Genomic DNA, 27,723 nt, shown 5'->3' with positions numbered 1-27,723 from the left:
CTTGGCTTGCTTTATATTTAATATAAACGTGAGATCAGCCCCACGGATTCTTGGATTCTTGGTCCTTTTTTCTTTACTTTCTTCGTTGTGTTTTAGTCCTCCTTTGTCCCTCTGTCACCTTTCCTTCCCTTTCCCAGAGGTAACCTGCACTGCATTAACCTGCCTCCTTCCTTCTCAAACCAGCCTTGCTGCGCTGCCCTTTCTCATCCAGAGACCACCACACTCCTTTCGAAATCCCACCGTATTATGAAGAATGGTCCCGTGTCTAGCCCAATACTCGACAACGAACACGACTTCCACGGACCCGATAATACCACTTCTCCTTTAGGCGCTCGCTCCCGCAGGCCTTTTGCAAAATTGACCAATATCATGAGTACCTTGGAGTCTGGCAAGAACAAGCTACAGCACGGCACCAAGGCGCTTTCAAGGTCCATGTCACAGATCTCTCGTTTCTCCGATTTGAGCGTGTTTGATACACCCAACTCCCGTATGCGAGATCTTGTGGATGGAGAAGGTGAATCTACCGATGAAGATACCGGTAATGATACTACTTTGAATGATGACGACTTCCTTTGTTCCCCACTGTATAAGAACCGAGGCGAAAGAAAAGTACCCCAGCAGGAACCTCCGCAGGATTTCCATATCAGAAGAACCCAATCGTGCCTTCAGGACCCTGAGCTTGCCGATAGGTTCGATGGCAGTGAATTGCTTCCCCTGACTCGTCTTCAGACGTTTAAGGTTTCCCAGGACTTGTTGCCTAGAATTGATGAACATGAAATGCATAAGATCGTCTCGGGTCAGTATGACTCCGAGTTCGACGACTACATTGTCATTGACTGCCGCTTCCCTTATGAGTTTGACGGGGGCCACATTGTCAATGCCATCAACATATCTTCCAAGAATGATTTGGAGATGCGCTTTATCAACCACCGTCTGCTGGAAAGCCGGAAACGTCTTTTGATCTTCCATTGCGAGTACTCCATCTTTCGTGGTCCTACCATGGCTGGCCATTTACGTAAGGCCGACCGCATCTTCAACTCTGACAACTACCCAAGGCTACTCTACCCTGACATTGTTGTGCTCGAAGGAGGCTACAAGAAATTCTTCGACTCACACAAGGAGTGGTGTGTGCCTCAGGCCTACGTTGAGATGAAAGATATCAAGCATAAGAGAGCCTGTGAGGTTGAAATGAGTAAAGTCATTCAGGCCTCCAAGCTCACCAGAGCACGCTCATTCAACCAATTCCAACTGCATTCTTCTAGTCATTCACGTTCCTCGTCGTTCACTGCACTCCTTACTTCGACTGAGCAGAATCTCACTTCCCCTGGCCTTCCCACGTCGCTTAGCACTAGCCAAGTGCCCAGACGTAAAGCAGCATCGAAAGTCCACAAGAGACAAGACCGGAGGGAACTCAGGCTTCACCTTTCCCAGCCTCAAATCAACTGGCCTTCTCATCTGTCAGAGTCTCCAACGACTTCTGACTTCCCTTACGGTTCTTCGTCATGCTTCGACGATGATGCTTTCGCTCCTCCTTCGGCTCTATTCAGGGAACACAGTAAGAATCTGTCAATTCTGCTGGGCTCGATCCACTCTTCAGCGCTGCTGGTCTGTTCTGAAAACTACTCCTCCGCATTTACATCAACCGAGTCTTTGGCGTCGTGTTCTTCACCTTCCGCCGATTCTCCCGAATTCTTCGATAGTACCACATCAAACGAGCCCCAACCTCCCAATCTTTCGCTTAGCAATGCTACTCACATGTTTGCTTCCCCTCTGAACTCGCCATATCTGTTCCCAGTCACTGGCTCTAATTCAGGTAAACCAAAGAGGCCTTCATTACAAAGACCGGTGTATCGTACTCCAAGACCATACGTTAATATGTCTTCGCCCACGACGAGCTCACCGCTCACGACTACTACACCAGGTTCAGTTTTTGACTCTTGGCCACCGATTTCCCATTCTGATGCAATCAATGATACACCGCTTTCATTTTCCTTGAAACAAAGCACGCCCGAAAACAGCGTATTCAACAAGTTGTCATCACGGGTCCAACCTGAATCAGAGATCAACGAGGAAGATGAAGAGTTTGCCTGATACATGGACTATTTTAACTTGCATAACCAATTCTCACATGGGACACCCATTCCTTGGAAAATTTACTACATTTTAGCATTTGAAACGTAACTAATAAATTTGAAAAATATTTCTCATCGTAAAAAAATAAATAGACCTTAAACCACTTACAACTTAGGGTCGTCAGTAACCAACTTAATAGCGGCGTTGTTAATGGCAATGGTCTTTCTCTCAACGACGTGGGTCTGGAAGATAACAGTGTCACCATCCTTCCAAGCGAAGACTCTCAAGGTCTCACCTGGGAAGACGACACCAGTGAATCTACCCTTGATCTCATCGAAGAGACCAAACTCGTCCAACAAGACCTTGGCGGTCAAACCGTAAGTACACATACCGTGCAAGATTGGGTTCTCAAACTTGGCACCCTCAGCGAAAGCTGGGTCGATGTGCAATGGGTTTCTGTCACCGGTCAATCTGTAAAGAGCGGCCTGGTCATCGGAGGTGTGGATATCCTTGGTGAAGATTGGCTCAGTCTTTGGAGCGGCGAACTGAGTAGTAGCGAAAGTTCTTCTCTCGTTGTACTGCTTGGTGTCACCCTCACACTTTCTGATGAAAAGAGTGGCCTCGTTAGAGAAGAGCTCCTCACCAGTGGACTCGTCAACAGACTTGGAACCGTGGACGACAATGGTGTTGGTACCCTTCTGGGTAACCTCCAATGGGTAGTAGGAAGTCTTGACAGAAGCCTCAAGTGGGATTGGGAACTTGTTAATCTTGATGTAGTGCTCACCGTGCAACAAGAGCATTGGGTTGAAGTTTCTCAACAATCTGGAGAAGGTCACCTGCGACTTAACAGTGTTGAAAGTTGGCAAGTGGCAGAAGGTTGGGATAACCTGGAAGTCAGAGTCGTTCTCGTAAACGTACTTCAACTCCTTTCTGTGGGCACCGACACCAAGGTTGTACAAGATGACGTCTCTGTCGTTCCAGCTGAAGATTGGGTCTGGCATCTTGGCTGGGTCCTCATCATCGTCATCGTCACCCTCTTCACCTTCGTCTTCCTCCTCATCATCTTCATCGTCATCGTCATCGCCGACAGCAGACAAGATGGCCATAGAAGACTCAGTGGTAGAAGCTGGGTTCTCGGTACCAGAGGAGAAGTCAGTGATCTCACCAATGTGGTCTCTGATGAACTCAGCGGTGGTGACAGCGTCCTTGCTGACAGCACCCTTGGCTCTCTGCCATCTGGTCTTACCGATCCAACCACCGCCACCTTCGAACAATTCACCGGTGACTGGAACCTGCTCAGAAGCCAAGAAGATCAACAATGGAGCGACCAACTTTGGTGGGTACAAGTTCTTGTCAGACTCCTGGAAGATAGTCAAGGTCATAGCGGTCTCGGCGTGAGGAGCAACAACGTTAGCCTTAATGTTGTTCTTAGCACCCTCAATGGCAATAGTTCTGGTGAAACCAATGATGGCAGCCTTGGCAGTGGCGTAGTTAGCCTGACCGAAGTTACCGTAGATACCGGAGGTAGAAGTAATGTTGACAACTCTACCGTACTTCTTGTCAACGAAGTGTGGCCAAGCCAATCTGGTCAACTCGAAGGTACCGTTCAAGTGAACCTTCTGGACGAGCTGCCAGTCCTCCCAAGACAACTTGGCGAAAGATTTGTCTCTCAAGATACCGGCGTTGTTGACCAAGATGTCAATGGTACCGTACTTGCCGACAACATTGTCAATGATCTCCTTAGCCTGGTTAGCGACATCGTGAGTGTCACCGTGGGCCTCACCACCAGCAGCCTTGATCTCCTCAACGACCTTAGATGGGTCCTTGAAATCGTTAACGACAACCTTAGCACCCTTCTTGGCGAAAGCCAAAGCGTAGTCTCTACCCAAACCGGCACCAGCACCAGTAATCAAGACAACTCTGCCCTTCAAGGAAACCTCTGGAACACCAGAGTTGTCGTTTGGAGGAAGCTCCTTAGCCTGCTGGGCAAGGACACCGTAGTTGTTGATCATGAATGGGTGAGAAACCTGCAAGTCCTCGGATCTTCCAGAGTCGTCGAAAGAGGTGATCTCCTCGAACTTCTTAGCAACAGACTCAGGGGTGAAGGAGTCATCTGGCTTGAACAAAGCACCACCAGATCTCTCCCAACGGATCTGACCGAAGAAACCGGCAGCAACCTCAAAGATTTGACCGGAAATGTCCTCGTTGTCTTGAGAGGTCAAGTACAAGACCAATGGGGCAATCTTCTCTGGGCCCAATTGCTCCAAGATAGGTGGAGGCAAGACGGACTCAGTCATTCTGGATCTGGCCAAAGGAGCAATGGTGTTAGCCTTAATGTTGTACTTCTCACCCTCCTTAGCCAAGGTCTCGGCGAAACCAACCAAACCCATCTTAGCGGCGGAGTAGTTGGCCTGACCGAAGTTACCGTACAAACCAGCTGGGGAAGCAGTGTTGATAATTCTTCCGTAGCCCTGCTTGCGGAAGTATTCCCATGCGGCCTTGGTAACCTTAAAGGCACCGTTAACGTGAACGTCAATCACCAATTGGAAGTCCTGAGGAGACATCTTCTTGAATTGAGCATCACGCAAGATACCGGCGTTGTTAATGATAACGTGCACGGTACCAAAGTTCTTGACAGCGGTTTCAATGATCTTCTCACCTTCAAGAACGTTGTTGTAGTCAGCAACGGCAACACCACCAGCCTGCTTGATCTCCTCGACAACGAGATCAGCGGCTCTGGAGTCACCACCCTGACCGGAAAGGGAACCACCCAAGTCGTTCACGACAACCTTGGCTCCTCTTTTGGCGTACTCCAAACAGTAGTACTTACCCAAGCCACCACCGGCACCGGTGACGACCACGACTTTGTCTTTGAAAGAAATGGACATAATTGATAAAGAAACAGAAGCTGAAAGGGTGTTTCTTGTTACAGCGGAAAGGAGAAAAAAGCGGTTTAGCTGGGGGTGGAAAACTGGCTCTATATATTGTGGATTTTTTGCGGGGTGAGCGCCTGTGAAGTTTCCCCGGAAATACCGAGGTATGCAGGCCGCCAGTCTGCCCCCAGGCAATTAGCACTTGCAGCCATTGAGGTACATGGCACTGACGAGAAGGGGTCTACTTTAGCCACCAAACTATTTATTTTGCTGGGTCTTCAAGTCCCCTGGCGTACGATTCAAACGAGTGATCCCTACCCCGTTGGTAACCACGGGAGGTACGGGTGTGTGTGTTACCCATGGCTCAAGGGGAGTGTGGTTGGCAATCATGTTCCCGAGGACCGAGCACGCCATAAAGACCTCGGTTGGTAGCGGCATCTGTACACCACTGGCCCAGGGCCTCCACTGGAAAGGAAGGCTGGCAGTGCCAATGCAGAGGCCAATTAGATGTACGAGAGGTTAATTTTTCATGCTTTTCTGACCGTTCACTTGCAAACGAGAGTTTTTTTTTTCGACGACCTTCTTTCGTAGTATTGGGTACTTCCGCTCGCACTGGCCCACTCTCTGGCAACCGTTACCGCCGCGGTCTTATCCACACCTATTAACACCGGTCTGGGAGAATGGGGTACGGGAAATAGACGGGATTGTGAATGAAGGCTACGAAGAATGTAGAAAAAAATCACGGAAAGTAAAGCAATTGCAATTGCTGACATTGACATGGCAATGTCAATGGCAGTGTCAATAGGGGAATGCCTGGCTCCTGCCACTTTCACCAGTTTGCAACCACTGCCCACTGCTCACTGCTCACTGCTCTCCAACCATCCCATCAGTTTTGTGACCACAGAATAAGGTTTGGCAAATGAAAATCGCCAGATGGCATGACACCCTGATCGTCTGAGGACTAACCTAGTTTTTGCTATATATTTCTTCATTTTCTGGCGAACCTTCATTACCTTTTCTACTGCTTGCCATGTGACAGTGAAGACGCAAATGTCAGCTTCACTGGGAAGTAACCACCACGCATTTGCCCAAAAACCCTAGGGCTTTGTAAGGCTTCCCCAACTTTCCTTTTACCAACCAATTCTAAATTGGACTGGGGCATTCATTAGAGTCTCCAAAATGTACCTATCGCTTGATGCCCCATTCGTTCTTGGCAGCTTGTCTGGACTCAGGTCCAAGTGAAAAATAGCGCTTTCGTCACCGCCTGCCTTGTGGCCTGCCTGGGTTTCGTTTCTGCAGGCGCAACCTGTGAAGTGGTGTACTTTTCCTTTCTTGCATTTTGGCAGATGCTGTGAAACATTATCTTTTTTGCAGCCATTGAATAGTGTATCTTCAATCGCTATAGTATGGGGTCTACGAGCTTTTTCGTTGCCCTTTACACCAATCCAACCTGGTGATTTGCCCTAACCAAGCAATATTATTATCGGGAAAGCTCTGAAACCTGTACACCGCACCGATTTTCGTCCAATCCCCCGGCCTGATGTCTTTCCCGTTTCGTGACCTTGTAAAGTTCTGAAATTGGCTCTACCTACTACCCTTTCACCATTCAATCGACCTTTTCCTCTTGCTAGGCCATGCCTGAAGAACGCCCTTCGGGCGAATCGCCTCCTTCCCGTCGGAACTCCTCCACTCCATCTCCATCTCCTCCAAGAAATGCGTTTCCTTCCATGGAGTACAAACCTTTCACTCGAACTCAGCTCTGGCTCTATGACCTCTTGCTCTGGGTTTGGACTGTTATTTTCGACTGTTTTTTCCGAGAAATCAGACCTCGAGGCGCTTTTCGTCTCCCCAAGTCGGGGCCTGTCATTTTTGTGGCGGCTCCCCATGCTAACCAGTTCGTGGACCCTATCGTGTTGATGCAACAGGTGAAGCGTGAAGCTGGAAGACGTATTTCATTTCTTATTGCCATGAAATCGTATCTTCACAATATCATTGGCACATTCTCCAAGGCCCAGCTTGCTGTGCCAGTTGCTAGGGCTCAGGACATGTTGCTTCCTGCTACTGGTAAGATCTATATGGACTTTGAAGCCGACCCATTGAGAGTCAAGGGCAAGGGCACGAAATTCACCGAGGAATGCATGCCCAGGGGCCTCATTGCTCTTCCAGAATCGCTTGGGGCGACTGAAATTTCGGAGATCGTCTCTGACACCGAGATTGTTCTTCGTAAGGAGTTCAAGTCTTCTGAAAAAGTCAAGCAGCTTTTGAAGCAGGGTACCCGCTTTAAGGTCGCTGATAAGATTGACCAAGGCCATGTTTATAAGTTTGTCTTCCGCCACTTGAGTGACGGTAACTGTTTGGGGATTTTCCCCGAGGGTGGATCCCACGACAGAACCGACATGCTTCCATTGAAGGCCGGTGTGGCTATCATGGCCTTGGGTGCCATGAGTAACGATGCTAATTGTGATGTGAAGATTGTGCCATGTGGAATGAATTACTTCAACGCCCACAAGTTCAGATCAAGAGCGGTGGTTGAATTTGGTCACCCAATTGAGATCCCTAAGGATTTGGTCAAGAAGTATAACAATCCTCTGACAAGCCGTGAGGCCGTCAAGGAGCTTTTGGATATTGTTACCAACGGTTTACGTGCTGTCACTGTGAACTGTGAAGACTATGAGACCTTGATGGTTATCCAGGCTGCCAGGAGATTGTATGCTGGTAATTTTGCTCAGTACTTACCTTTACCGTTGATCGTGGAGATGAACAGGCGATTGGTGGTTGGCTATGAGACATACAAGGACAAGCCCGAGATCCAGCAGTCTAAGGAGAAGGTCTTGGAGTACAACAAGCTCCTTAAGCATTTGTATTTGCCTGACCATCATGTTGAAGACTGTGATGAGTCTCATAAGATCCGCTTACTTCCAATCTTCTTCTTCCGCATCATCAAGCTCATATTGCTTGCCACTCTTGCATTCCCGGGTATTGTGTTATTCTCGCCCGTTTTTATCATTTCCAAGTTCTTTTCCTTGCGGAAGGCCAAATCTGCTTTGGCTAACTCGACTGTGAAGGTCAAGGCTAACGATGTCGTTGCCACTTGGAAGATTCTCATTAGTTTGATCATTGCTCCATTGCTTTACAGTTTCTACGCTTCTATCGGAACTTGGTATTGCAGAACCCATCATTACTTGACTACCATCGGGTCTTTCACCTTGTGGTTCTCGTTGTATATGTTGGGTGTTTTGGTTACTTACTCCGCCTTGGTCACTGGTGAACAAGGTATGGATTTGTTTAAGTCTATCAGACCGTTGTACCTCTCCATCTTCTCTGGCGACACGATCAGTGAGCTCAAACAGAAAAGAATGGAATTGGCTGAACAAATCACCGAGGTTGTCAACAGGTTTGGGCCTGAACTCTTCCCTAATGACTTTAACTTGCTCGAGTTGAAGGATCATTTGAACGTTACTGATGATATTCAGTATGTGGACTCTGATGAGGAGGAAGACATGAAGACGCAGGAGTTGCGTAACAGAAGAATCGCCCAGAGGAAAGCTAAGAAGAGAAAGCTCAGAGCTAAGAAGAAGGAGGACTCTGAGACTGGCCTGACATTGGCGACTACGCCCAGCGATAGTGACTTGTCTCTCAATCACTCGCTGTCGATGTCGGATGGTGTTTCGATGTTGAATTCAGACATGTCGTACACTAACATTCCTATGTTCTCAGACTATTCATTGCATGCCAATGCAAAGAACTCAGATGTCGACATTAAGGCCCTCAACTCGACTGTGTCTATGGCTGACGATTTCAACTATAAACCAGCATCGACCCCTAATTCGGAGGCTGCCCTTTCTCGGGATAATTCTCATATGGAACTCAACTTTGCCACTTCAAAGATCCCAGCATCCAGCCTTTCTGCTCACTACGCCATCAGCTCACCACAGAAGAGACATTTATTAGGTGAAAAGATCAGGTCCCGTATCAGAGAAGGAAGAGACAAAAGTCCTAGTCTTTAGGAATCGTATAAAAGTCATTAATAAGCATTCAATTCGTGATTATCTATTCAATTCACATTCGCTTGGCGCTCGTAGAATTCAGCTACCTGCGAAGAAGTTGTAGCGTCTTCAACTCCCTTGTCATCTCTCACACGAAGGAAACGAGGGAAACGCAAAGAAATACCTTTTCCATACTCTGAATGAGCCGCCTTATAGATCGGACTCAAAGAGAGATCTGCCGTCAATACTTCAAACACGGTCGTAGGCTCGAACCAGACATCAGGTACAGCATTTGAATTGTTTGTATCGTAAGTGTAGAATGGCTTGGGTGCAGAGATTTCGGTAGCCTTAAGCTTGGAACTCAAAGAGGCCAAATCCTCTTCAGAAAACCCTGTTCCGATTTTACAAGTGGTTTCGTATTCTCCTGTGTCATCATTGTAGGAAGCCAAGAGGAAGCCACCATATCCACCTGTTCTTTTACCTCTGCCAATATAAGCACCGACCACAACAAGATCCAATGAATCGCCGACTCCACTTAAGTAATCTTTCTTAAGCTTCAACCAGTTTCTAGAACGTTTGGAAGGTTCATAGTAAGACTCGTTTCCATGAAGCATCTTCACCATCAAACCTTCGCAAGAGTCTTTGACAGATTGATCTAGGAATGCTTGTAGTTCATTAAGATCAGAAGAGTTTTTGTAAGTAGCAAACTGGAATTTGCCTTCAATTGTTTGAAAGTTGTCAAACAAGGTTTGCCTCCTTTCACTCAAGGATTTGGTTATAAGTGAAGCACCATTATGGTAAAGCAAATCGAATGCAAAAAGACAAATGTGGACTTTGATATCACCCTCGCTCACATCCTTTCTTTTTCTGGTAGAAAGAACTTGGAAAGGAAGAATCTTATTGGCCTCTCTGTCCCACGCAACCACCTCGCAATCCAAGATAAGCGATTTCGGCGTGTCAGTAGACATATCGTCGTCGGTCCTTTTGAGAAAGTCCTTGGTGATACCCACCAAATCAGGGTATCTCTCTGACATATCTTCGGAATTACGGGAGTAGATTCTCAACGTGCCATCATTCAAAAGATGTACTTGAGCTCTCTCACCGTCATACTTATATTCGCAAGTAAACTCCTCCCCTTGGAATCTGTCCAAGATCTCACCAATAGATTTCGTTGGCTTTGCCAACATGGGTTTCAATGGAATACCAGGGGTCAAGCTGCAATGGTCAAGTAGATTCATAACACCATGCTCAAAACTCTGCCTGATGATTATCTCATAGTTGGGGATAAGCGAAAAGGCCTCTCTTATTATATCTTCTGCTTTAACTAATGTATCTGGAGAAACGCGTTTGTCCTTGTGCTGATAATTAAGTAGAGCTTGAGCCAAAGCAACAAGCACGGTCTTTTCAGCAAGACCAATTCGTAATTTTCCCTCGAGTGATCTAATGAGAAACTTGGCCTCGTTGCTTTTCAAATCACAAGCTGTCAACATTTTGTTGATGATGCCAATTTTTCTTGACTGGGAGTCCTTACCAGTAGACTTGGCAATTTTGGTAAGGTTCTCAAAGACGGAATCCACATCCAAAGCAGCTGGTTTGAACATTGTAGGCTGACCAGAACGAGACTTCTGTGCAACAAGGCCAAGATCACCTACCTCATGGTAGTCTTTCTTGATCTTTGCTGGTGCTCTTCCGTAACATTCACTGATAGCCTTGATCAAAAGGGTCTCCCCCAACCCCAATTCAAGATCTGGTTCGTAATCGGGTCCCAAGCGGTTGATGAAAAGGTAGACGATCTTGACAAGCTTCTCAGGCAGACCATACTGCTCCAAGGTCTCAAGGAAAAAGCCAGAGACAAGAGCTGTGATCTTCAAACGTGAAGACTCCTGTTCAATCTTTTCAAGGGTAGATGTAATGGCAGAATACGGGAACTTGCCTCCCTTTTCAAGATTCTTATGCATATGAGTTTTCTCCGACAACTTGACAAGCTTGGTAGCATCCTCAACGTCTCCGTTCTCAGATGGAGACTCGCTATCACGAAGGGCTTCCTTATCAGTGTCAGTATCGACAGCTTCTTCCTTGATATCCTTAACAGACTTTGGCTCAGCAGCTGGAGTCTCCGACTTGGGTGCTTCTGTCTTGGAGATCTTCCTTGCCTCTTCAGTTCCTGTTTTCTGCAACTTTTTGACCTCCTCTTCATCACCCAGTCTCTTTCTCTTATGTGTACTAGGGGGAGCCTGGTTCTTCTTCTCGCCGAAGAAGCGCATAATTGACTGTTGCTCCATGATGGGTCTAGCAATAAATTGGCTTCTGAAGATGCAACTGCTTGGTCTCAAGAGGGATGTTCGTCGTATGAATGAAGTCAAGCGAAGTACCATGGAGCGTATTTTCAAGAGCGCGTCTCGCGAGTGTAGGCAAGGCAAAGAGCAAAGCACTCACACTGTACCACTTAACGTAGCCTGGCAAATTTGGCGTATATATATATGGTTTTGAAGCTATTTAAGGATTTCAATCGTCTTAATATCGTCCCACCGATTCTTTCTTATTATTTGGGATTATTTGTATTTTTACTTTGCACTTTCCGTATTTACTGTCTTTCATGAAATAGGTTCAGAATTTCGCAGCCATTACTTTAACTTAGAATTGAAGTAACATGTAAATATCTAGAGCAAAATGGTAAAATTGTTAGTACCAAAGTATAGTGGCGTGATAACGGACATTTTCAAATGGACTATATTTTATTCAAACAAAAGCCCTTGGAAGCTAGAGTGTGCAACGGTAGCCCACATCCACTATATTGACGTTTGTAGTCGCATAGCTGATGAATGGACAACCAAGAAGAAGAAGAAAAGAAAAAAGAAAGAAAAGATCAGCTACCAAGTTCAAGTAGCTTAGTAAAATCGTTTACCATAAAACTTATTCAAATGGCAGTCGTTGTGACGTCCGTGGCAGTTGATCTCCTGCTACTTGGTTAGCTGCAAAGTCGTGCACCACCCACAGTATCAAATAACATGCTCAATCTTTCAACTTCTAGTACCAAACCCAAGTATGCCGCTTTTTCGTGAGGAGAACTTCCTTATAATCCATACGGGGTCAAGACATACTCTTTTCTCCTTTGGATTACAAGACACCTTATCGCCACCCCAATATAAGATCCCCTCAGTTGTGTTCTTCGACAAAACAGCCAATGTCTACCATGCCTCGAAAACTGGAAATTGCGAAGAGATCTGGCCAGTGCGTGGTTCTAGAGTCGTCGACGTTAAGGCATATCAAGCTCTTTTGAAATTTATACTACAGACAATTATTTCCAGATATCCTATTCTAACGATCAACCAGGTCCCATTGTTGTTGATAGTACCATCCATATCCTACTCACGTTCGGCTATTGAACAAATTACAAGATACGTGTTTGAGACATTAGAATTCACTGCCTTCAATGTCTTGGACTTGTCAATCGCTTCCACTTTCGGACTTGCTACCATGTCATCTGCATTGGTTGTCAATGTCGGCCACGAAAGCTCCCAGGTTATGCCGGTCATTGGTGGTACCACCATCAAGCATGCTGGTAAGCGCGTAAACTTCGGTGGAAAATATATTACAGATGAATTGAGAAAGTTATTGCCTCAGTTCTCTGAGGCTCAGATCACAGCTTTGAAGATTTCTGATATCTACGAAGTCTTAACTGACCAAACAGAATCTTTCTACTCCATCGCTGACCTCAAGGAAGAAAAACCAAACCAGGGTGAAAACTTTGATGTTGCTAAGTTAGTGACGGAAGAGAACCAGAACGGTGTAGGTGTGTCTGATGAGAAAGCCGATGGCGAGGAAGAGAGTGAGGAGGAGAAGAAACCAAATAATGAATTGGAGAAAAATTGGTTCAAGGATCCAATCTCTGGAAACAAGGTCTATGTTGGAAAGGAACGTTTCCAAGGAACCGACAAGCTCGTGGAAGCTATCTGCGATGGTATTTACGAGTCGTTACAAGCTATTCCAGACTTGGACAAAAGACAGGAATGTTACGACAACATTATCCTTACTGGTTCGACATTCCACATCAAGGGCTTGAAGGAGGCTGTCATTATTAAACTCTGCGAGCGTTACTTGGTGAGACCACAGTCGTCAAAGAAGGGACCAAAGGGCGGCGAGAACGGCGTTAACTCTGCCATTGCTGCCTATCAACAGACAGACGAAGCCACTGAAGAGACCAAGAGTGCTGGTCCTCTCCAGAACCCTTCGCTGGTAAGGTTAGCTAAACACCCCGAATACTTCCCTGAGTGGAAAAGACCAAAAGAGCACGGTGGCTCTTGGCTAGATGTTTACTTCTTGGGCGGTGAGATCTACTGTAAGCAGGTCTTCGGCGCCAACTCTAATCACGGCGGTGACTCCTTCATTGACACAGACATCTACGAGGAGAAGGGCCCTCAGGCCATCTGGGATGTCGTTCTTAGCTAGAGAGGCTTCGCTACATTCAACCATTCTTTCCATACCTGTACCATTAAATAAAAGTTCCTACTTAAGTTTCATCAACATTAGACAAGAAAGTTCTCTTGTTAGCTCTGGTACCCAACATAGATTGCTTACTGAACATAGTGTCCAGGCGACCTAAGCCAGGGCCATCATTCTCCAACGCTTGAAGCTGCTGGTCAAATCTGCTCTTGAGTTTAATCTCGTGGACTAAGGGCAAATCCAGACCATTCGAATCAGAGTTTCTTTGAGCAGCTTTATTCAAAGACGGCAATGGCTTCTGCCGATCCTTGGAAGAAAGCTCTAGAGAAGCTGATGAATGCCTTCTGGGATCTTTGTACTTCTCACGTTCGGGCAGGCCTAAACGGAAGCGGCTCTTTCTGGTAACTCCCAGTCCGTCGGCAGTGTGGAGACGACTTAATGGAGGTTGAGGAACGTGAGACAATTTTGAGTCAGCACTGTCCCTTCTAGGAGGAGGGACAAATGGACGTACATTAGTCAATTTTTGGGGAGATGGATCACGAACAAGGAGAGGCTCTGATTCAGTTCTCATTTTTGTTTTAGGGTCGTATTCCGACTCTGCCTCAGACAGCAAGATGGATTCTGTATCAGCAGCATCGTCCAAGCTGCTTGATCTTCTGCCTCGTCTTTCATAATGATAATTAACTGGCAGATTAGATGATGCTGATATACCTCCCAGACCGAACAAGCCTGCGAAGGTGTTTTTGATATCCCCTAGACTGGAAACGTTAAGCATACCCAGGTACCAGAAGGCACCGGCAGCTAGAACGGCCCAAAAAATACCGATAAATAACAAGTGGGTTACCAATCTAGCATAACGAGTTAAGAGGTCCCATTTCTGCTGGATAATAACTGCCGTTAGCACCCCCAAAATATAGGGTAACACAAAATCACCAGCAGACTGGGGTAGAATGCGGCTATTCAACTGTTTAACCTTATCCATCCAGGAAGATTCCAGAGCTTTCGGGAGATCTGAGTATGATCTCTTGAAAGAGATTCGTGGAGAAGGAGGCCGTTCAGGAGTGAGTCTGGTTGGGATGTCAGCACTTGATGCCGAGGGTCGCTTTGTTTTCATATTAGCCTTTTTCGTAACAGGGTCTTCGTGAACTTGGAAACCACAAACCATCAAATCGTTCAAGGCCGAGTCCACTTCACCCTTCCGGCGAGTCAACTCAACAGAATCGGTAGAGGCAATAGAGGGGGCATCATAGGATTTCTTTCGGTAGATGTTGTTAGGACCTCGAACATACACCGCCTTTTTCTTCACGGTAGTGGCCATAGGCGCATAAGAAACTGGATAGTTGTTAGGATAACGATGGAAGTACTAAGTAGCGAGAGCCGGGGTATAAATGCTAAAGCGGCAAATGAAGGGGAACGGAAATTTAGGCTTAGGCTAATTTGGCAGATAGGCTAAATGCTGCACAATTGGGAGAGTGCCTGAGAATGCGACCTAAGTAGGGAGGAGAATGTAGACGAAAAGGAAGAGGCAGTGAGCAGCCAGGGATATTGTCGAATCAGAGACCAATCTGAGAGGCCAATAACAGCATAAAAGGGTCACGCAATGGATAACCCTATAGATAACCAGCGAATACGAGGGGGAAAAAGCAGGCACATGTGAAGCGGTGTGTTTGCGATGTTTGTGCTACTGCCAAATCGAGATTGTATTAGATGCGCCAGCATGCGGCTTGCAGCCAGCGATAATAGACAGACAATATGAGGCGCTGAAGACGTCAATGGGTCAATAAATGAGGTTGACGATGGGGGAGACGTTTGTTTGACGGAATGGCCTCAGGGGGTGATTGACGGTGGAAAGAACAAGTTAAGAAAAAAGTCCGTTGTTTAGAACGGTTACTGGTTGTTGGAAGGGCTCGCATAGTATAAGGTATTTTTCGTGAGACCCTTGACACCCAGTGGGGCGTTAGAGTTAGGGGTTAAAGTATAAGTTTATGCTTGTTTGAGAAATGTGGCACCAGAAAGGGCACGTTGGGGGTTTTAGTGGGTTGAAATTGAAGAGAGGGGTGGGTGTTTTTTTTTTGTTGGATGTATCTGAGCCACGGAGGCTGCACTGGTTGGAATGTGTTAAGCCTTGTTATCTGGAAGGGCCGGGATACTTCATTTAGATAGGTAGGCGAAAAGAAGGGGCGGTCAATATCGGGATGGACATGCTAAGTCGATCGGAGAAGCTTGTATTCTTTTGGAGACTTGCGGTGGTGGAGACGGTGCTTGGATTGATGAACCAGACAATGGTTGTAGTTAGACGAGTCCCCAGACGACGAAGCCCTCGACGTAGCCTGATGGGATTTTTGGTGTTGACGGGTCGATTGAGACAAAGTGTTCGAAGTGTTCTACGTTTTCATTTATTGTTACTCTCTGTTCTTGGCTCTTGAAGGCTATTGGGGCGACAATATAAACACTAAAGCCAAGGCTTCAAGACTAGACAAATACAAGCTGAAATGCTGGACGCCGAGACTTTCTAGAAAGTCAAAGCATGGAAGGCGATTTTCGAATACGAGACAATACAGATTTACCGTTTCCAGCCCCAGGTAGCTTTGATTAGCAGAACTCAGGCGATCGTCTGTCGATTTTACGAAACAAGGTTTCTCAAAGAAGGCTCTAGAAGGACGAATGAGGCGACATAGACTATCTTGCAAAGCATGTTGACATAGTAGCTTTCTTGCTTGTAAGAGTGACCTTCGATAGTTCCAAAGGGCCTAACGACAATGTCCCAAACGAAGTCTGTAAACGCATTGGCAGATAGAAGAAGTTCTACATTTCAATCCAGAAGAACAAATCTCTGAATGCCAATTACAGAGTACCAATTACGTCCTAACACCCTCCACCACCTACCACCTACTGTGTCACAAAACCACCTTCACTGCCACTTCCTCACTATATGAGATCTACCTAGCACTACCAAACCCTACACCAAAGAACCCTAACACCCAAACTGGACCCTTTTCACTCCTCCAGGGCACCCTAACGGCGCTGCCCCACCTATATCCATAACACGTCCTCTTCTACTCCCACTTTCGCAGCCATCGCAGCTTTTACATATGTTCACCTGTGGCTTGACAGGAACATACATCCACACTGTTCCTACCCAACCCCCTTTCTTTATCCAAGCCTTCCCCTCCCCTTAACCTTTCCCTATAAATACCTCCCTTTCCTCCCTCTCTTTTTCTTCTATCGCCACCTCTTGGCCTCCCGCTCACCAGCCACCACTTGTAAACAGCAACACAAGGTTCACTCACAGTGAGAGTCATGCAGCGCTACGTAATTGGCTGGGACCATGGAAGAAGCAAAACTGCGTCATGGAACACCTGAAGGCAGCCGCCCCGGCTCTGTGTGCACAACCATACTAATAGTACCTTCCCAATTAGTGCGCACCACTTCCCAGCTGGTAGAGAGCACTGGCGGTGGGAAAGGTGGTAAACAGGGAAATAGTTGGTAAAAAAATAGGTGGATTGGTAAAATTGGAATTCGCTGATTATGGTCATGTAGGTGGATGCATGGGTTTTTGTGTATTCAAGCGCCAATGGCACGCCAAAGTAAGTCGCCTGCTGCTGTTTGCTCTTTTCTCACTTGCTCCTCATTCTCATTCTCACTCTCACTCAAAGGGCCAAAAAAACCACCGTCTTTTACCACAAACTCTTTTTCGTTAACCATGTCCGCCTACCAATCCAATGGCAGACCTTTGTCCCAACAGGCCATCTACCAGCAGAAATTGAGACTGGGTGTGTTTAACTCCCCAGGTACCCCTTCTGTGGGTGTCAGCTCGTCTGCTTCCGACTCCGCTGCCCTTTTGGCTGCTTCCGCTGACTTGTCTGTGAAGCCTTCTTACGAACGTCACAAGGCTGCTCCAGACGCTCACTCTGCTGCTTTGGCTGCTAGAAAGGATTCCATCTCTTCCTGGTCCAGAAACAGCACTGACCCGGATGCTGATGCTGCTGCTGCTAACGCTAGGTACACTGAGCCTTCTCCAACCTCAGGCACCAGGTCTGACTTGGGTCTTCCTTCCGCTTACAACAAGGGTAACGTGTACAAGCGTGCTTCCAGCAACTCTACCTACTCGTTGAACTCCAGAACTACCCCAGAAAAGTTGACCTCCAGACACGGTTTGGCTTCTACTCCTAGATCCCCTTCCGGTTCCCTTAACATCGGCAAGATTTCCCAATTGGCCGACAAGAACTCTTCCAAGACCTTGAACTCACGTTTCAACCCTGACCAGGACTTCCGTCACGGTATTAGATCTCCTCCAGCTGAATTCTTGTCTCAAGGCGAGGAGAATGCTGCTGCCAACTCTGCTCAGGCTGCTTTGACTATGAAGCACGGTGCTGGCTATACTAACTCTGTCTCTTCTCAGAAGAGAACTAAGGGTTTCGAAGCCGTTGACGTTGTGGATGCTACCTTGTTGGCCGCTGCCAGCAAGAAGGCTTCCGAGAGATTGAACTCTCTTCAGGCCATTGGCCAGACTGACTTGAGATCTCAGGCTCAGCTTTACTCTAAGGCCTTGGTTGCTGCTCACAAGAACAGTGAGGAGAGAATTAAGAACAACAAGGCTGGTTTGATCGATCTTGGTGGTGGCTTGCAGCTTCCATACAGTGAGATTGACAAGATGGCTGCTTTGATTGTCGGACCAGTCTTGCTGGACATTGACAAGAAGGCTTCTGCTCAAAGAGATCACGATGTCGCTGCTGCCGAGAAGCGTTTGGAGGCCCGTAATGCCCACAAGAACTTCAAGCTCGAGCAAGCTGCCAGAAAGCAGAGAGAGAAGGAGTTGCAACAACAAGAACACCAAGACAGAATCTCCTCTAACGAGAAGAGAAAGCGTGAAGAGGATGATTTGTACACCGAGCACCAGAAGAAGAGACACGAAGAAGTTGAAGTTAAGACGCAAGAATTGAAGGACTTGGAGGAGAAGTACGCTTCCGAGAAGGAAGAGTTGTTGCAAGAGAAGCAGCAAAACGAAGACGAAATCGAGGAAGAGGAGACTGGCCTTCAGAATGAGCGTAAAGAAGAATTAGAACAGATGCAAGCCGAAAGAGACGAAGAAATTCAACCACTCCTCGATGAGTTGGAAGAAGAAAACGGTAAGTTAAAGGAATTGACCGATGAAAAGGATGAATTGACTACCGAAGTCGAGGCTGCCGAGAAGGAGAAGGAGGAATACGAAAGCAAGATCGCCGAGATCGAGGCCAAGTTGGAGGAGATCGAGAAGGATAACGAGCACTACACCACTGAAGTGGAGGATGCCACCGCTAAGCGTGAGGCCGCCGATAAAGAGGTCGAGGAGCTCGAAGGTACCCACGAATCTGACTTGAAGCACCACAAGGAAGCCCATGATGACTTAGACAAGCGCATTGGTGACCTCGAGAAGGAGCAAGAACAGAACACCATCAGCAGAGACGAGCACAAGAGAGAGATCTTGAAGCAGATTGACGAGCAGATCAAGGATGAGCACGATATCAACAATCACTTGCCAGAGCACTTGCGTGAGGAAGTGAACGAGGACAAGTTCCGCGATGTAGGCTCCCTCTTTGACTACGACAAGGCCGAGGAGAAGCCCGCTGAAAGCGCTGCAAAGAAAGCCAGTGAAAAGACAACCGAGGCCAAAGAGAATGTCAATGCTGCTGCTGGTAGTGCTGCAAAGAAAGCCAGTGAAAAAACCACTGAAGCCAAAGAAAACGCTAATGCTGCTGCTGAGTCTGTGAAGAAGGAAGCTACTAGCGCTGCCCAAGGTGCTCCTAAAGCTGCCAAGAAGGATGAACCTACCAAGAAGGAAGACAACCACTTGACCAAGACCCCAACTGCTGCTTCCACTGCTAGCAACAAGCGTAAGGGTCTCCGTTCCAGATTCTCCAGTTTCGCTCTGTCTCTCAGAGGAGACTCTAAGCAGGAGGTTCCAACCAACAAGACCTTCGAAGAGAAGAAGACCGCCAAGCCAGCTGCTGAGAAGAATGAGAGATCTTCTGACGTGAGCAATTACGAAGACGACCTCTCCATCAAGGATGGCCACAAGAAGGGTGGTGTCTTCAAGGAGGAGATCTGATTCAACGTCACAAGAAAGGCAAGCTTGCCGAACTAATATTCTATTCTTCATCCCCATTTTTTTAACTAATTTTTTTAACCATCCACAGCAGGTAATGGCGAAACCCTTGAGCATGCCGCCCTGCCACAAGTATGTTGTTTTATAAATTTATTGTATCATTATCGTGAGAGCCTGTAGTCTATATAATTTAACTATGTGCGGCCATCAACACTGAGCGACAAAACCTTTCTCTCAATACACCAACCGCCAGCCATGTCAAGCCAAAGCGAAAGCAGCCCATCAAAGCTTCAAGAGTCTCTTCGAAAGTTGAATTTCAAAGTAGCAGATGCTTCTCCAGAATATATACAAAGAAGAAAGAAGCAGATGGTTCTTTTCATGACTGCAGCAGCTGCCACCATCTTCACATCTAGATTCGCCTACAAGTCTACAATTACAAGACAATATGTTCCATCTTTATTCCAGGGCAACCACCTGCCTCCACTTAGTTACAATTTCACCATGGACGCTGCAGTTGCTGTGGGAACTGGCACTATGCTTTGTGCATCAGTCTCGTCTATGCTAATCTTCGGTACATGCTGGGTGCTGGACATTTCTTCCTTCAAGGAATTCGGCTGGAGAATGAAGTCGGCTATGGGAGGTGTTTCTAGTCAGTTGAAGTTAGCTGACATGCCTATGGATGACGAATCGGCTTCGATCCAGGATGGGTTGAACGATATCTTGGATGGTAAGTTTGAGGCTGACTTCGAGGATGACACTGTTAAGAACTAGAGTGGCGAAGGAAATAGATGTCATTGGGATGGCTGTCTTGAGATTTTAACGAGATTACTGTCAGCTGTGTTTAGAGGTCATTGAAGGAATGGCAATGCCGCTGTCTGAGGCTCAACGGACTGAACAGACTGGCTGCCATCTGCAACTTGTAAATAAGGAAAACGATTGATGAAGAGAGGCAATAGATATACTCCTTGGATGATTTGATGGTGAATTGGACCAATACGTTTCATGTCGAATTACTCAAGGTCGATAACGAAACGCGTAGGAAGAGAACAAAGTGACCAAAGCAAGAAATTACAAGCCTAGGGGTAGTAGGAGTCAACAGAGCTTCATACTTGAGTTTACTTAGCGCTTTTCAACTTTCAGGACATATCTACGGAAACTATACTTGAGATCTCTATGTTTCCAGCGCTTACTGGCTAACCCTAGGCAAGCTGCCCTTCACCGGCAAATTTCAAACCTTATACCCTATTACCAACTCACTCACCTCTTCATAAAAGATTTCATCCATTTAAAGATAGAAAAAGAAAAAAAATATTAAATTCCCTGACACCACAGTTATGTGTCTCGTCTGCTTGGGCCGCGTAAACAGAAGGCTGGTTCTGCAGACATGCAAGTAATTTAACCTCAATCAGGAAAATCAAAAACCAGATCTTCAACTGTCAAACGTTACTACACCGAAAAAATGGCTCGTAAAACGATCGCTACCTCCAGAGCCACGATTGGTTCCAGCACAGAACGTTACGGGAACCTACCTGGAGATCCAGTGGGAAGCTCTGCGCCCAAAAGAAGAAGATACAGACCTGGCACGCTAGCGTTAAGGGAGATTCGTCAATACCAGAAAAACACAGATTTGCTTATACGAAAGCTTCCGTTTGCCAGACTTGTTAAAGAAATTGCAGACCATTACATTGGCTCGAACTACGGTATAAGGTGGCAGTCCAATGCTGTGTTGGCCCTACAAGAGGCATGCGAGGCCTTCCTAGTGCACTTATTGGAGGATACCAACTTGTGTGCTATTCATGCTAAGCGTGTGACAATTATGCAAAAGGATATACAACTAGCTCGAAGGATACGAGGCCAGCTATAATACAGGGGGGTTCTACAGCTCAGGTTCTATCTATCCATATTCCATTTCCAATGATATAAAATAATCCAAATGTTGCAATAACCCTTCACAACGAGTAATAAAAAAATGATAAAACAAACAAAAAAAAAGATAAAGGTATACGAAGAATACCCGTATGGCGTCAATGTAGCAGTAGTCCCTTTCATGCCTCGACATTCATCTGGCTTTCCCCAGACATAGACGTGCTGCGTTTGCGGCCACGCGTATGAGGATTGGGGTTGCCATAGACGATGGTAGTCGCTCCATTGCTGTCCACTTTGAAATGCGTCTTCAGGTGCTGTGCCAAATTGTCTGACCGAGAAAACTTCTTCTCACAGTACTTGCAATGGAATGGGCGAATGTTGGAGTGAACGGATCTGATGTGACGTTTCAAGTGCTCCAGGCGCTTGAACTGTTTATCACACTCGGGACATGGGAAAGGTTTAGGCTCATCTTCTGACGTATCAGCGCCGGCGCCACGACTGGAAGTTGCACTTTGTAGCTTAGGACCCAGAGAAAGGTTTGTGTTTGGTGACTCGTGGTCATGTAGCCTTGGGTTAGGCTGTTCAAGGTTAGGCTGCTGATCTTCCGCAGGTCTGGGGAAATTGAACTGACTGCTAGGGTCCAGCTTTGCCACGTTTGGCAGAGAAATGCTTTGAACGATGTCCTGGCCGAGACCTGGAACCTGCTCGAGGCCTTGGGTAAACAGGGCCAACTCCTGAGGACTTATCATCGGCATGGAGTTGTTGGACTCGCTGGCAAGGCCAGAAAGATCACGAGGGACATCTGAAGCAGATGCACCAGCGAGAGAATCCGAGGCCAACTCATTGGCAAAGATGTCTGGGATCGCATTGTTGAACGACTTCTGTCTTCTCTTCTTATGAACCGAGTTGGCGCTTCCAACAAACGAATGAGACCTCGAAGAGTTGGCGTCGACACGACTGGGGAGCACTTGAATCAGGTTGTTGCGTCTCCAGCCAGGCCTTGAAGATTTGGCAGATTGTTGAGCCGCATGCTCGCCTGCGTTATCAGTCTCAGAAATGACGTTGGCGGTGTTATTAAGCCAATAGGTAATGGCGCTAACACATTCATCGTTCATGATAAACGTCGAATTCGAGTTCTGTTCTGGAGACTGAACGACTGATGAGCCGTTGGTATCGAGATTGTTGAAAAACGTGGCCTTATTGTCACCACTGTCGTTCTCAAGATTTCCATTCATGCCTTTGAAAATCGTGCCTAGCGAAGGTGACAGCATCAGCAGTGGTAGCACATAACGAGCTGGAGCTGGCATGGAGCCTGTAGAGGCCACAGTGCCAAAAAGTTCACGAGGGTTCACTGTACGTTCTTCCTTGGCCACGCGGGTAAACTGGTCCAGCAGTTCCACCCTAGTGTTTGAAGAAGTCGAAGAACGATGGGAATGGTCGGAAGTTGCAGACGCTGGGTCTGAGATCGAGCCCAGCTCGCTGTTATACGAAACCGTGGAGTTTGCAGAGTATGCGGGCATGTTCTGTTGTTGTAAGGACATCCTGTTGAGCTGTTCAACCGCCAGCGAAAACCGGCGACGGTGGGAGTAATGGGAGTTTGGGTCAGTTCTGAATGGCGAAGCATATTGCATTTCAGGCAGATTCAAGTTCGACTGCAAGTTTCTGTAGTTGAAATTGGACAGCGCCACCGGCAGCGAGGGCACCTCGTCACGAAACACCGGGTTCTGGCTATTCAAAAAAATCTCGTCATTGAGATCCAAGCCATCGTAGTCGATGGTGGTCAATGACGCTGGAGGAGGAATCCATTCATTGGAGGGGATTTGGGGCAGGTTATTCTGTTGGAAAGTTGGTTCCACCACAGCCGAATCAATGCCAAAGGACGAGTACGACATGGCTGGCGGGACGTTGAGTCTAAGGTGAAAATAAGGGAGATTCGAACGGGGAAGTTAAAAGTATCGACCGAGAATCCTGGAGGGAAAAAAGTAAGACCTTATTTCCAAAGGCTCGGGTTTGAAGGTGTGGTTATCTCCAAGTGTGGATGACGCTTTAGGATTCCAAAAAAAAACGAGACAAAAAAAAAAAAAAAAGAGAGGCAGGCAGTTACTGATAACGCCAGCCGCAGTTGGGAATTGATAATGGGGTGGGAAAAGGGTGTGAAGCGTTGGAGTAGGGAATACGCTTCTGGGAATGACAAATGGGTATGATTTGAAAAGTGGGAAGAAAAACGAGAATGGCAAGAAAAATCAAGGTATATGAGGTAAGTGATAAATCTACATTGGTGCCAATTTTTGAAGTATTGGCTCGCATGTCTGGGCCTAGGGCCGCATACAGTCTCTCGTAAGATTACTGATAATAGCCCGGGTGCCGGCTCGGAGACGGGTGGACCCCATTGAGGAAACGCGACATTTCGCTCCCGCCGCATGGCCATGCAGCTGGAGCATATGGAGGTCTAAGCGCCCACAGATGAGTAATGAGGAGCAGGCACTGTTTCAGGCCATAGCAGGGTTTGGTATTACCTTAATTACTTTTATGGCCATGTTTTACTGGTTTGTTGGTGGCAATTGTGGAAATTGAGCTTCATTTGTCTATGGCCACCATGTGGGGTGATGTATGTGCATGAGGTATTTTGGAGACTGAGTGTAAAAGAAAATGTCGCGGCACTGCATATAATTGCTGTGTGTGACGCATGCTGTGCATCACAATACTCGCTGTAGTTCTGGAAAGTATACTCGGACTTCAGTATGATAGGCTTCTTTCAAAGTCTAACTTTCTCGAGGATGCAAACCATAAACCTCAAAACCGGTTCCAGTTTGTCTTTTTCAGAGGCGTGGGTTCTGTGGCATAGGGCTCGACTTGTGCCACCGCTCCGCCTTCGAGTTGACAAATTCATGTGCGGCGGGCTTTTTTAGGTCTGTATTTCCTACTGTTCATGTCTCTCTTTCTCGTGGGCCATTTGGAGCCAATGTCCTTCTGAAACCAAGAACCAATAGTATTCTCGAGCAAATTGGCCCGCCCCAAGCTTTTCGTTTTGTGGTAAAGGTTAGGTTACAGTTTGGGCTCTTGTGGTCATGTCGTTAATTGGTCTTGTCTTTATCGGTGTTCCGATTACCAATATTACTCAAGAAGCAGCTTCTATACGTAGTGGATGTTGGGTTTACCGCCACGAGGCGAATTAATAGGAGACTAGAGAGCGGAGAATTGGCAGTTGAGAGGGTCTTGGGGAAAGTGTGGTTAAGCGAAGGGGCTAAAAGAAATGGCTGTTGGTCCCACTTGGCTTGAATAACTACCTCCTGGTTTCGTGGGGTTTTAACGGATTTTTCTTGATGAAGGTGCCACAGTCCATAACTCAATTTCCGAAGAACATCTCTTTGCATGACAGCTGCTGCTAATCGGTAGTTTGGATTCAAAATCGGCTACTAATCTGACCGTGCGCTTTTGCATCAAGCGATAAGCTACTTTGGCACAACTAAAATAGAAAACCACCACCACAGCGGTTGTACGTTTTTCTTCTTTACCGACACAGAGTCATTTAGCTTCTACTGGCTGCAAGTTGCACCCATGCGAGGGTCTTTTCACTTTGTGAAACATGCTGTAAATTCTTGTGACTTGATAGAACTACACAAGGCTGATTAGTTGCATCGATGACAAGTTTTGGGTTCAATTTGCGTAATAATCGGATAAAAGCTGGCTCTCTTTTGCGTAACATGAACACGGGAATGTTGAGCCGGTGGTGAAGAGCCTCTGTGATACTTCTTGATTCGGCGAAGCTCGAGACACTTAGCAGCCGAGCATGATCATATGAAACGGGCTCACGGGATGGTAAAACCGCCCTATCCCACAACTTTGCCACCGCCCAACGTTCTTCGTGCTGCATTACATTTGTCACATTTGAAAGATTAGACTATTTGTACACTGCCCTAGGAGGTCAAACACACCCAGGCTATAACTGCTCAAACTGAGGCTGTATAAGCGCATAGGTTGGTTGACGTAGGTGTATGCACTTACAACCCCCCCCTCTCTGCCTCACTTATCCAATATAATAAAAAGTCCGAGTGACTCTCGCTTGCACTCAAAGGGTCTGCATCTGCCGAAATCCATCAATTTCTTTACCCATCTAATGACCTTGAACCAAGACCAAGTAGAATAAAGTAAGTGGAGTGCGATTGAGTGATGCGGAATCCAGATGCATAATGGTTATGCACGTATGTGCATACAGCTTGCGACATTTATCGCACACACACTTTCTGATAACAAATCTACTAAAGGCAAAGTCTCGGGAACCGTACGAGGAAAGTGGTAGAAGCGGGACCCTGGAATGTGTTCATGGTAAGGGGAAGGCTAGGCGGTGTCAATATCTCGAAAAACTCCAAGCCTCTCCCTCAGCCCAAGGCTCCACACCCCGTGGTCCAGGGCGCTCATTTGTTATCGGTGTGCATTTCAGGTCCTGCAGAAAGACCCCAGTATGCGTCCAAGACATTGGAGCATCAGCTGGGTTTCCAAGTTAGCAGTCGCTCATTTTTCTTTTGTAGTCTGCGACAGTCATATATATGATTCATTGATCAATGGATCATGGTATGTCACATGAAAGTGGACATTATTGCTCCTCAAACTCCGAACCCGCCTCATCTCTTGGTACCAGACCAAAAAGAGCCACTACCCCATATTGTCTCCCTCCAGGGTGAATTATATAGTTTAATCATGCTCCTAGGGGCTTGCCCTAAAGGCGTCCTCTCCCCTCGACCAGGCTTTTCAACCAGCCTGGACTTGAGAAGCTTGCTACCTCTATTGTCCATGATGACCTTCATGTATGAATTTTCATATCTCACGTAAATGCACTCTAATTGATTCATCTCTCACAGTTTAAGTATTAATTACCGAGCCTCCCGTGCGGTGCTTACCACTGCTTCATCACTGTTCTCGTTATCATTCTGCTCTGATATGCTTCCGTAGTGTGTCTCGCTATCGCTCGTCTTGACAGCATCCTGCTGCGTCTCATCTGATGGAGCTCCTACAGCCTCCTCATCTTCAGCTGGTTTGTCCTCAGCGTGAACCCACTTCTTCATGAAATTAACCAAAACCTGGGCAGTAAGCACCTGCTCGGCCTGGTAAAGCACCAATGGCACGAGCAAAACACCCAACTTTGGGTTGTGAGCACCATACTGTGAAGAAACCAAGGACACACCCAAAGCAGCCGTCTTGGCAGGGCCACAAAGCATCACAGAAACTGTGTCACGACGGTTATAATAAAATGGGCGGAAAAGCTTATATCCCCAAGTATATGTCCTGGTGTCTTGTTCAGTGGGCTCGTGATCATAGATCCTAACGAGGAAATATGGTCGCAGGTAAAAGAACACCAAGACGGTAAAGAAAAGGTAAATTCCAATGTTAAAGAACACCAAAAAGATAATTGATGCATGAGAAACAGACTCAAAGGCATTCTGTGCAAAGGCAGTGGAGAAGGATTGGAACATAATCAAAAGCAACATGAAGGATCCAACCTTATTAAGATAAAAGGTTGTAAGGGTCCATTTCACTTGCTTCGGCCAGATGTTCTGAAGAACTTGTCCCACAAATAATGGGACAAATACAGAAAGACCAATTTGCTTCATCACGCTTCCGTAAAGATCCAGTACTGTCTGTCTTTCCTCCTGGTGAGTAGGGTTACCAAAGTCCCAAGTACCAGTCAAGTACATCTGGACCAAAGCTGGGGTAATGAAAGCACCCAATACGTTTCCAATAAACACTTCACAGGTGGTCAACACATGGTTACCATCTGCAGCTTTTGTCATAACGACGTTAGACGAGACAGTCGTTGGACAGGCGTGTGTGACGATCATACCCACAAGCAACCAGTCGTCAATGGCATTATCGCCAGATGCCTTAATTCCTGATGCAATGCCGTAAATAATGGCCGAAGTGATAAGGAAAGACGATGAAAGAACGGTAAAGTGAGCTCTCCAGTGCAAGATATTGGAGAACAAGTCCTTGGTGGTCATGGAAAGACCCGAAACCAAGAAGATGACGGCAACAGCACCATAGCCAATGGAGTACTGGGCTTTAATGGTACCACCTTGCTTAGCAAATTCCGGGAAAAAGTATGCTAGCAACACGAACACACCCAAAAGCACAAAGAACCACTGGTCTAGTAGGAACTTGAGCACCTTCTTGGTCCACTTGTAAAACTTTGTCGCTTTGAACTCTTCGTACAGCATCTCTATAAGCTTCTAAAAGACGAAGATGGTTTTCAAACAAAGCAATAAATGATACTTTTTCACTGTGGTGTATGTCTACTAGAATTAGAGCTTGTGTAGAGTCAGGTTTGAACTATCTAACGTCACGTGCGTGTTTCCTGCGATCCGCCGGATCGATGAGAAGGTTCCGAGTCTTGAGCCAGGAC

General features: G+C 46.7%; 11 protein-coding genes across 11 annotated transcripts; 6 read left to right on the top strand and 5 right to left on the bottom strand. All coding sequences in view use genetic code 12, as the record gives it.

Annotated features, from left to right (window-relative positions):
- Positions 1–246: 246 nt before the first annotated feature.
- Positions 247–2,091, top strand: MIH1 (putative tyrosine protein phosphatase; the record flags this gene model as incomplete). Its single annotated transcript, XM_025485894.1, has 1 exon — positions 247–2,091. One exon carries the CDS (start codon positions 247–249, stop codon positions 2,089–2,091), a length of 1,845 nt encoding a protein of 614 aa, XP_025341359.1.
- A 146-nt stretch (positions 2,092–2,237) lies between these two features.
- On the bottom strand, positions 2,238–4,961 carry FOX2 (bifunctional hydroxyacyl-CoA dehydrogenase/enoyl-CoA hydratase; the record flags this gene model as incomplete). The annotated part of the gene is made up of 1 exon (XM_025485893.1): positions 2,238–4,961. The coding sequence occupies one exon, from the start codon at positions 4,959–4,961 to the stop codon at positions 2,238–2,240; it is 2,724 nt and encodes a 907-aa protein (XP_025341358.1).
- A 1,619-nt stretch (positions 4,962–6,580) lies between these two features.
- SCT1 (bifunctional glycerol-3-phosphate/glycerone-phosphate O-acyltransferase) lies at positions 6,581–8,953 on the top strand (the record flags this gene model as incomplete). Its single annotated transcript, XM_025485892.1, has 1 exon — positions 6,581–8,953. The coding sequence occupies one exon, from the start codon at positions 6,581–6,583 to the stop codon at positions 8,951–8,953; it is 2,373 nt and encodes a 790-aa protein (XP_025341357.1).
- Positions 8,954–9,000: 47 nt separating this feature from the next.
- On the bottom strand, positions 9,001–11,214 carry CXQ85_002204 (DNA ligase (ATP); the record flags this gene model as incomplete). The annotated part of the gene is made up of 1 exon (XM_025485891.1): positions 9,001–11,214. One exon carries the CDS (start codon positions 11,212–11,214, stop codon positions 9,001–9,003), a length of 2,214 nt encoding a protein of 737 aa, XP_025341356.1.
- A 763-nt stretch (positions 11,215–11,977) lies between these two features.
- ARP9 (Arp9p) lies at positions 11,978–13,381 on the top strand (the record flags this gene model as incomplete). Its single annotated transcript, XM_025485890.1, has 1 exon — positions 11,978–13,381. The coding sequence occupies one exon, from the start codon at positions 11,978–11,980 to the stop codon at positions 13,379–13,381; it is 1,404 nt and encodes a 467-aa protein (XP_025341355.1).
- A 61-nt stretch (positions 13,382–13,442) lies between these two features.
- On the bottom strand, positions 13,443–14,693 carry CXQ85_002202 (uncharacterized protein; the record flags this gene model as incomplete). The annotated part of the gene is made up of 1 exon (XM_025485889.1): positions 13,443–14,693. The coding sequence occupies one exon, from the start codon at positions 14,691–14,693 to the stop codon at positions 13,443–13,445; it is 1,251 nt and encodes a 416-aa protein (XP_025341354.1).
- Positions 14,694–17,078: 2,385 nt separating this feature from the next.
- Positions 17,079–19,463, top strand: CXQ85_002201 (uncharacterized protein; the record flags this gene model as incomplete). The annotated part of the gene is made up of 1 exon (XM_025485888.1): positions 17,079–19,463. The coding sequence occupies one exon, from the start codon at positions 17,079–17,081 to the stop codon at positions 19,461–19,463; it is 2,385 nt and encodes a 794-aa protein (XP_025341353.1).
- A 252-nt stretch (positions 19,464–19,715) lies between these two features.
- Positions 19,716–20,231, top strand: CXQ85_002200 (uncharacterized protein; the record flags this gene model as incomplete). Its single annotated transcript, XM_025485887.1, has 1 exon — positions 19,716–20,231. One exon carries the CDS (start codon positions 19,716–19,718, stop codon positions 20,229–20,231), a length of 516 nt encoding a protein of 171 aa, XP_025341352.1.
- Positions 20,232–20,919: 688 nt separating this feature from the next.
- On the top strand, positions 20,920–21,324 carry CSE4 (centromeric DNA-binding histone H3-like protein; the record flags this gene model as incomplete). The annotated part of the gene is made up of 1 exon (XM_025485886.1): positions 20,920–21,324. The coding sequence occupies one exon, from the start codon at positions 20,920–20,922 to the stop codon at positions 21,322–21,324; it is 405 nt and encodes a 134-aa protein (XP_025341351.1).
- A 181-nt stretch (positions 21,325–21,505) lies between these two features.
- On the bottom strand, positions 21,506–23,218 carry MSN4 (stress-responsive transcriptional activator; the record flags this gene model as incomplete). Its single annotated transcript, XM_025485885.1, has 1 exon — positions 21,506–23,218. The coding sequence occupies one exon, from the start codon at positions 23,216–23,218 to the stop codon at positions 21,506–21,508; it is 1,713 nt and encodes a 570-aa protein (XP_025341350.1).
- Positions 23,219–26,197: 2,979 nt separating this feature from the next.
- RCH1 (Rch1p) lies at positions 26,198–27,538 on the bottom strand (the record flags this gene model as incomplete). The annotated part of the gene is made up of 1 exon (XM_025485884.1): positions 26,198–27,538. One exon carries the CDS (start codon positions 27,536–27,538, stop codon positions 26,198–26,200), a length of 1,341 nt encoding a protein of 446 aa, XP_025341349.1.
- Positions 27,539–27,723: the final 185 nt, after the last annotated feature.

This window comes from Candidozyma haemuli, assembly GCF_002926055.2.
Source record: "Candidozyma haemuli strain B11899 chromosome Unknown C_2014730914, whole genome shotgun sequence".
NCBI classification, from domain to species: Eukaryota; Fungi; Ascomycota; class Pichiomycetes; order Serinales; family Metschnikowiaceae; genus Candidozyma; species Candidozyma haemuli.
Note: the sequence above shows the minus strand (reverse complement) of the source record. Positions and strands in the feature narration are given on the sequence as shown.